Source organism: Centrocercus urophasianus, unplaced genomic scaffold, assembly GCF_019232065.1.
Source record: "Centrocercus urophasianus isolate 14NV4802_14NV808 unplaced genomic scaffold, USGS_Curo_1.0 seq_10, whole genome shotgun sequence".
NCBI classification, from domain to species: Eukaryota; Metazoa; Chordata; class Aves; order Galliformes; family Phasianidae; genus Centrocercus; species Centrocercus urophasianus.
In genome coordinates this window covers 53,762,231-53,771,548 of record NW_024884142.1, presented here as the reverse complement: position 1 = coordinate 53,771,548, position 9,318 = coordinate 53,762,231, and the positions used below count along the sequence as shown (strand labels likewise).

At 37.3% G+C, this 9,318-nt stretch overlaps 1 protein-coding gene across 1 annotated transcript in view; it reads right to left on the bottom strand.

Moving 5' to 3' along the window:
* Window positions 1-4,594, bottom strand: part of NOX3 (NADPH oxidase 3) — a 35,436-nt gene extending 30,842 nt beyond the window's left edge. Inside the window, exons 1-4 of the mRNA XM_042825831.1 lie at window positions 4,550-4,594; window positions 3,789-3,884; window positions 3,445-3,555; window positions 1,798-1,882 (exon numbers count right to left, since the gene is read on the bottom strand). Coding sequence (XP_042681765.1) covers window positions 1,798-1,882; window positions 3,445-3,555; window positions 3,789-3,884; window positions 4,550-4,594 — 337 coding nt within the window. The remainder of the gene's footprint in view (window positions 1-1,797; window positions 1,883-3,444; window positions 3,556-3,788; window positions 3,885-4,549) is intronic.
* Window positions 4,595-9,318: the final 4,724 nt, after the last annotated feature.

Here is a 9,318-nt window from a genome sequence, read left to right as displayed (position 1 = left end):
CTATTCTATTCTATTCTATTCTATTCTATTCTATTCTATTCTATTCTATTCTATTCTATTATTTGCATTTGAAATTTAATTCTAGACAATCGTGTTTCTGGCTGTTCTTTACCCATGACTGACTACACAATGATGTAGCATTTTCCCAAAATCTATATTTTCTTTTCACTTTTCTGTCAGGGAAGTGCTGTTTTTTAAGTTGGCTTTTTTTGTTGTTTGTTTTTTAAATCAAACTTGTCTGTATTTTGTTTTATTCTCCAATTGTCTCATCAACTCCATTTTTTTTCTTCTGGAAACCAAAACCAAACCAAGTCAAATCGGCCAAAGACAAAACAAACAAACAACAACAAAAAACAACCAGCCAAACAAGCAAAAAAAAGCCCCAACCCCATATTTTCTCCCTAGAAAGTTATAGAATTAAATAGCGATGCTTTCTGTCATTACATATCAGGTCTATGTGTTTGTCTTCTTGGAAATACTGAGACCATAAAGTAATCACTTTTCTAATAGATTTGTACTTCCCAAATTGTCCATCTTAATGCAGCAGGAAACACTTCATATGAATGTAAAACCAAAAAACATAAAAGCTTTTTGCAGTTTTGCTTTCTTTTTGTAGCATTAGAAATTATACACCAAGTAGAAGCTGGTTAGTTTACATTCCTGGGTTCATTTGTTAATTACAGAAGCAATGTTCCGTTCTATAGGAATCTGCTATATGCTGAAACTGAACTCTGATAAATGAATGAATATGACAGATAAGTAAATCATCATAATATACTATAGGATGCACATTTTCATCTGCCCGCCTTCTGCTCTGAATTCTTTAATGCTAATACAAGGAACAAATTTTACTTGTTGGTTCCTGACAGTGATCCTAACTCCATATGTTTGTCCTCAATATATGGGGACACTGACTGCCCATACACACAAAGGAAAGCAGCTCCTACATACAGACTGCAAAGTATTTTGGGACTGAGATCCACCCTCACAGCCAGCCTAGGGGAAATACTTTTACCCTACAATGTATTTTGCTTATAAATAATCCTGATTACCTCCTGCATCTCCATCACTTTTTGTAAGAGAACAATGCCACCTTTTCCAGATACCTCCCCATCTCTATGCACTTATGTCTTTCGTATTACCTTTTATTCCTCATTCTCTGTACACTGCTCTTCCCCACGCTATCCCTGTTCCCCATGTGTCTTCTAAATTCCCCAAGCTCCATTCTTCCCCCAGATCCTTTAACCATCTGGGGAACAGGAGGGTGTTGTCTTTGTCCCAGCCTGGCAAATTATCAGTATTCAAAGGGATCAACAGAAAACTTGAGATCTCAAGATGCAGGTTTACCCTGTACCTGTATTCCACTTTTTAAAAATATGTAGGAATTTAATGATTTTGAGATAGCTACTTGCTTCAAAGTCAGATGAAATTTATTACCTGATTGAAAATTTATTGAAGAAGATTTAACAGTGGACAGATGAACAGTGTAGCTCATAAGTATCATTTCCTTAGGAAATCAGTCTATAACGCTATTTCATCTCTCCAGACATCTGCTCTAAGGGGTACAATGAAAGTTATTGAAACCAAATCAGCTAACGGGCAACCATTAGTTATTATCCAAGTTGAAAGGATTACAAATGGTTAATGAAATGAGACTTCCTGACTTATTTAAAGATGCAGTTATCAAATGCTAGTACTAAAATAGCACATGTCAGGGCTGATGACATTATGCAGAATCACTGTGAAATTCAAAATAGTTCAAAGGCAAAGAACAACAACAACAACAAAAAAGCTTACTTGCATTTACAGCTATTCCATAGGCAACCACCTTGTGAAATGTGATGTTTTTGTCAAGCTGCCTCCTTGGTGCTCCTCCACAGCACTTGGTAAAAAAGCAAAAGTTGTTTTATATCATTCATATTACTACTTGCAACTTCCAAGTTGGAAAGGAGGTTAGAGGAATTCAGTATATCTAAAAATGAAGTTCTGGTTCAAACTTAACTTTGGGGCTCAAGTAAGAGTTTTTGGTTTAACAACACTCTAAGATTTCTTAAAACAACTCAGCTTATGAAGGGGCTCAAATCCAGGTTGGGCAAAACTGCTTTCCTCTATGACACTTGAGGAGCTTATCTGAGCTGACAACTGATTTGCTGGAATAAGAGCACCAGAGATGGCTGTGTTTACAACCAGACTGGGCCATTGCTGCTTGCAAGCTCAGCCAACAGTCTCTGCAGGAACCTCAGAAGCACCTGCAGGCCCATGTCAGCCCCTGAAATATGTGCTGGCTGGTTGGATTGCTTGCTTGTCCTGGCACAGTGCCGTGCCAAAGATCCTGGTGTGTAACCATGTTGCTTCCTAAGTAATAAACTGTCCAAAAATATGGAGCACTGCAGGGTGCCATGATGGGCCTCTGATGGGCACTGGTTCATCTTGCTCTGGCCATGCTGGAACCAGAACCCTGCCTAGTGCAGAATATTGTTTAGAAAATTGAAAGATTGATAAACTGTTAGAAGAGTAGCGCTTCTCTAAGTTCTTACTCAGTATTTAAATGGGCATGCAAATATTTTATATAAATTCACAAACTAGTTCAGAAATTCAGGACTTTTTTTTTTTTTTTTTTTTTTTTAATTCTCAGATCCGTTGGACTCAAATAGTCAAAAAACATTGATGATTCCTGGTCTGAAGTCTAGATGAAATGTTACAGTACTTTAAAGAACAAAAAAAAACTGCCACCAGAACTGAAAATAAGAATCATCTGACAATAAAATAAATTAATGCTGTGATTTCTAAATTCCAGTTCTCAGAGTTGTGAAATCATCAGTGATAATCCAAACAAATGATACTGGAATTCTAATAGTTCTTATTCTCATAACTCACTGCAAGCTGAAGCTATAGCTAGTAGAGATAAAGCCGTAAGTACTTCCTATGTGTTATGCCAAGGTTAATGTAAATGCCTCTGAGCAGACAACCCCTCAAAAACAGAGAACACATGCTTACAAGAAGGGAAGAACTAAATGGTCTCCACTCAGACAAAAGGGCTTAGGCATGTTCCTTATTATACTTGTGACATGTTTATATGTACATTTCCTCTCACTTATTTTCTCTTTACAGCCACGTAGGATACTCATGATATTTGAATATTCTCTACATTTGGCTGAGTTGCATTCTTACAACCCCTTTTTGTCGCTCCTCACTTTTCACTTCATGACACTGTGCATTGTGGCTGCCAAAATCAGTGTTGCATTGAGTGTTGCGTTAAACAAGTAATTTGTTTCTCCTCAGTCATAAGTACTGACAATTTAAATGGTAATAGCTAGGCAATAGTGTACAGAGTTCTCTATCAAAACTTAAGGTTCCTTGGAAAATGTTTGATATGGACAATGTTGTGGAACTACAGAAATGAAAAGGGAAGGATAATATGGCTATTTGAGAGATGGTACTTACAGTGCTTGCTCCTCTTAAGAATGAAATAAGATTTCTACTGACTGGTAACAGGATTAGCATGCAGTTAAAATTAAGGCACGTTGCAGAAGCTCTCGCCCAAGCCAAGGTTGACTGTGCATATAACAGTATAAAGAAATTAGATCACAAGTTTGCAACAGAAGATAAAAAAAAAAAAAAAAAAAAAAAAAAAAAAAGGAAGAAAACACTACAGTAACACAATACTTTTATATGAGAAAATTACTGCTAAGCGTAAAAAATATATATATAATAAAAAGATGTGAATAAAATCAGATTACACATTCATTCTTCTTGTGGAGCCTTTTAACAATCAAATTCATACTTACTCCCAGCATAATCCGTGTATAAATGTAAGCATCTTCATCTTCATACCAGCAGAAGGTATCAATAAACAGATATAAATTCAAGCCCAGCCACACCAACTACAAAGCAGATAGGCTGCAGATCAGTGAAACTAAGAATATTTTTAATGCATATAAAGCTAGGTATGGTTATAGTTTTGAAAAGTATCTGAGAAATACTTCAAAATAAGCATGCAATGCATCTCTTGATCACAGATGATAGAAATCACAAATGCCTGCTGGAATGAGGCTATCTGTTAGCAAATGCAGGATTATAGCCCTATCCCCATGTCCCCAACAGAGGATACGGATGACATTTACAGTGTGGTGGTAAACTTGATCTTAAACACAAGGCTTAACCTGGTGTCTAAAAAGGCAATAAAACTTAAAATTAAAGAATTCCAGAAACAGAGCTAGTTAGACACTGAGGAAATTCCTTTCTCTACTCTTCATACCCATCTGACCAAAACCTCTGAAAATGATACGTAATATAATTTGAATTACAATGCCAATCCCCTCTTCCCTTTATCTGAGGTCTAATGTATACAGACTTAGAAATAATTAAAAATAAAACAGTAAGACTTTAAATTGTCTTTAAGACTAGTTGTAAAAAGGTTGCTGAATATTTTATAGCAAGCTTTACATTTAGCTCGGGAGTATTACTCTAAGCAAACCATAAAATGCCTTTAACAAGCTTGAAATATTAATATATATCCAATTAGGATTTTAGCTCTAAATATACTCACTAATAATAGGACTGAGAGTTTTTCATTCAAAATCCAGCATGCCATTCTGAGTGTCTCTTCTATGCTAGCAGCAGCTAAGTCTTGCCTTCCAGTGTAACCTGAGTTCTCTGTCCATTCCTCAGGCTTTTCTAGTAACTCCTTTTGTCTTTAGATGTTAATAAGCACGTAGTGGGAGCAGGAGCCCTCTAGGAATTTTCTAATTAAAATCTTCCTGACAAGAACAGATCACCCAAGTGACATGTCTCATGACCTATGTAAATAAAATGCTGGTCATTGTCCAGTACTTCCTCTCTACAAAATTATTGTTCAGCAAATGAGAGATGCTGTCATTACATTGCTCTCTTTTTTTACTGGCATTTATTTGTTGGTGGTGTTGGGTTTTTTTTTTTTTTGGTAGTAAGTGATGGGATTTTTTGTTTGTTTCTTTGCTTTTCTTTCACTTTTCTGTTTGAGCAGTATATAATGATTCTTCATTATACATCTACTAATTTTTTAGCAAAAGTGAGCATCCCTCATGTGTATATAAGAGAGAAGAATTGCTAAAAAGCTTTTTGGAATTGTCAGAGTCACTCAGTCAGGACTCACAGATGTCAAAATAAAGTGTGACTCTATAACATTCTTCTAAATTTCTTGCAACTGATAATGTGGAAATGCATGACTGTTTTTCATTCAGGTGACTGAGGGGATAAAATAAGCAGTTAATGTTCTGCTTAGAGAGTTTGGTGCAACTGTGCGTATAGCATTCTTTCTCTCACTACTAGGAGGAGAGAGGGAACAAGTAATTTCCTTCTGGTCTTCCCTATCAAGCTTCACAAACAACAGCTGCATCCATCCATTTTCAGTGAGGTAGGAATGTCTGTTTCAGAGGTCTTAGCACAGAAGGGTTAGGGAGAAGCCAGGTCTGTTTCCTGCACACACAGCTAGAGCAGCCTTCCTCTTGGCTCTCATTTGCTCCTGACCCTGCTCCCAGTTTTTGTCTGCAAAGTGATGGCTTTGGCTACTCTTAAGGTACTCAGGAAATAAAATGCTCTTCCAAATGCAAAACACAAACACTTTCCAGGGTTAAAGCTTATGATGTTATCCAGGATTTGTTTTTATTTACAAAACCAGATGTTCCTATTCATCCAAGTTTGTCTAGAGGATGTTCAACATCCTTCTCCTCAGAGGTTTGCTCCAGTGAGGATTTAATGAGCCACCTGCAAATGCGAGTCAGCAGGACTCAGTACCTCTCAGCAAGATCAAAACCTTTTGACAGGTTTATCAGAAAATGAGGTTGGTCTATCCAGGACTCTTTTTGTAAGTGGTTATTTGAATGTCCAGCACCATAATTATAATCAATGTGAAGAACACATTTTCTGATTTTCCTTTACTAATAGAGAAGAATAATTCATTTCCTTTTCTGCACATGTCAAGAGGGAAATCCCTTTCCTTTGGTACATCATGTAACTGACAGTAGTTGATCCTCTTGGGGAAAGGAAGCCGATGCTGCTCAGGCAGGCTGCTCTTAGATGTGATCAGCAGGTTCTGAAGAAAGGTTCTGAACAGGTCTTAGCTCCTATCTTGCCCTGCCATGACGGACGTTCTGCATTTTCCCCCAGATCCATTTGTACCGGCACAGGCTGCCCAGAGAAGATGTGGATGCCCATCCCTGGACGCACTCAAGATCAGGTTGGAAGGGGCCCTGAGTAGCCTGAGCTAGTGGGGAGCAGCCCTGCCCATGGTAGTGGGTTGGGACAGGGTGGGCTTTGAGGTCCCTTCCAACCTAAGCCATTCTGTGATACTGTGACTCTTTGCTAACTGTGCAAACTCTGCCTGTGGTGATCTTCATCCTCCCCTATAAAACCCATTCTATCCGGCCTTCCTGACTTGGCACCAAAGACTTTCAGTTACAGAACAGCTTAACATTTCATTTTTTAAAGGTCATTTGTTATTAATCTCAGCTTCTTTTTATTCCAGTACTAATGGCCATTAACAAAGAGTTACTGTAGAAACATGATTATGAATATTCTGAACGCAAATATTTACAAGAGATTTGTTTTGAGCACTATTTTTCTTAGATGGCACAATCCAGAATTATTTATTAACAAACTTTATGACAAGCCATGTGCAATGTTTGGTTACTGTCTATTGCATGACTTGATAGAGGTTATTCCCAAAACCACCTTATTTATAGTGGCTCTGATAATGCAGGAGCTATAAAGATAACAATTATTGTTGTATTTTTCAGAGGGCAAAGGAAAAAAAATAAGGAAGAGGGGAAGAGTACACAGAAGATGAGGAGAAATGCTGGTAAGGTCAGATGCCAATTTTAACTACTTTAAACGAAAGGGAGGGAGAAAGCCCACTATCAGGATTAGCTGCACTTCAAAGGGAAATGCTACACTGCGATGCTCTGCTTTGAAGTACAGCCGATCCAGACAGCAATTTTCTAAAATGAGTCAAAACTGGCATCTGAAATAGATTTTTTTTTTTTCTGAGTACAGCAGATTCATATGCTGGTTTAGGCTCCAAAATTTGTCTAGATCAGCAGCTGTACTTCAAAGCAGCACATCTCAGTACAGCATTAGACTTTGAAGTGCTTGTGGTCCAGATGCCAGTGCTCTTAAAGGAGCCGATGAATCAACTGCACTTTGTTTTTTGTCTGCTGAAACAGCTATGCTTTTTCTCATATACTATGATAATGTGTGTGGTCTTCTGTATGGTATCTATCAATAAAAGCATAATGCTAACACAAAAGCTCTTTATTGCTACATTTTCTAAAAAGGAACAGATCATCACCATTTTATTATACTGATCTGCAGTGATCTCAGTCAATTTCTACTGCAAACTATTCAGACAAGACTCAAGGAAGGATATTTTGCTGAACCATGTTTCTTTCTTTTTTTTTTTCCTGTTGTATTATTGTTATCGTGAGATGAAACTGTCCTAAAAAGACAAGGATGAAATGTCTTTGTTCTGGCAGATGAGGAAAAAGCAGTGTTGGGCATGCTGAGTTTCCATGCAAGAGGCAAGCAGGTCTGTCATTAATCTAAAAGGTCAGTTTTTGCATGGAAAGAGGTTTATGAGGTGCTGAATTCCTTCGTGTAAGTAACTCAGCTTTAATGCTCATGTTTCTATCAATTACTGCTACAGATCTCTATTGCAGCTAGTTCTGTTTGACAGCTATCTCTGTCTGAGGTTGTTAGCAATTTTGTGAAGTACTTTGAACATTGCTTGCCCTTTACAAAACAAATTAATTATTAATGTGAGACTATGAGTACCTATATGTGTTTTATTTTGCTTGGCTATCCTAATTTTACTATTAGCTATGCGTGCCTTTTTTCTCAAATCAAAACCATTTCAATTGACTCTGAACTCTGCCCTATGCCATTCATAGTTTTTCTGTGTGACTGAATTTACTTCTGTAACCTCAATTAATTCAGTAAACTTCACTATTCTACATCAAGAAGTGGATGCAGGTGAACAAGTAACCCAGAAGTTCAGGATGCTTCAGTTTTGCAGGCTGTCTGAAAGCCATTCTTATGCTGGCTGTATCAGAATGTACACTTTGTATTAGACTATATCAAATGGAGGAGTTATCTAATTTTTACATTACTTTTATAAAAACATTCCTTATGATGTCTAAGAAATTAGAGGAATATTTGTCTGGAATGGATGAAAGATTCACACGATCTAATTGATGAACTGTTCAGTTTTTGTGGAGAGAGAAAAGCTGCTGATTCTAAATACAGTGGAGCTTTTTTCCTTTTTTCTTTTTTCTTTTGAAGACAGTTTTGATGAACACAGGCCAAGATTCAGCTTTGGTTCTTCTTCAACACCCTAATTTCAGTTTTATAAAGAAACTTATTGAATATCTATAAGCAGTGGCTGAGTAGCTGGTAGCAGAAAAAAAGCTAAGTCATTTTTAGAGATTTTCTTAAAGTTTTTTTAAGTGCCTCATTAACGTTAATGGATTTTTATTTAATGAACTGTACTCACATTACAGATGAGGGAACTGTTTTGCAGTCTGAGAGCATTCAAGAAATCTCTAAAGCTCTAAAAGACTGAAGTAATATTATTTTCATCAGTGTCAAAGATTCAAAAATCATCAGGTTGTTCTAAACTCATGAAATTAAAAAAAAAAGTGTGAGGACTTTGGGGACAGTATTGACTGAATATGAAAACTTCAAGGGCATCTGACCCCTTATTTACAGCATTTTTCAGTAACCACATGCTCATTTTTAACCAAATATATGAATCCTATTAAAAATATTGGCTGCGTAAGTAGACTTGAACAAAAACAATTGTGCAGTTATCGAAATGCTTGTGATACAGGTGCCAGAATTAGCAATAATATAGCAGGTATTGACTACTGGTTGCCTCTGTACTCTGCTTGTGATCAATTGCTGGGGTGAGGGCCCCGGTTCTTTCTCAATTTCCTGAACTTGCTTTTGTGGACAAAAACTATATGCAGGCACTGTGTCTATAATTGTAGTGAAGAATGAAGAAGATGGAGAGAAGGACTTCTGTGTCTGTGTAGAAAACAGGAATTAAGCTTCAGAAGTCCTTCGAAAGAATAAACCTCTTTTCACAGAATCACAGAATCACAGAATTGTAGGGGTTGGAAGGGACCTCCAGAGATCATCGAGTCCAACCCCCCTGCCAAAGCAGGTTCCCTACACCAGGTCACACAAGTAGGCATCCAGGCAGGATTTTTGTTGCTATGTCTAACTCCTCTTGAACTCCGCAGACCAGTGGAATCAAACACACACATGGGTTAGATTCCTCTC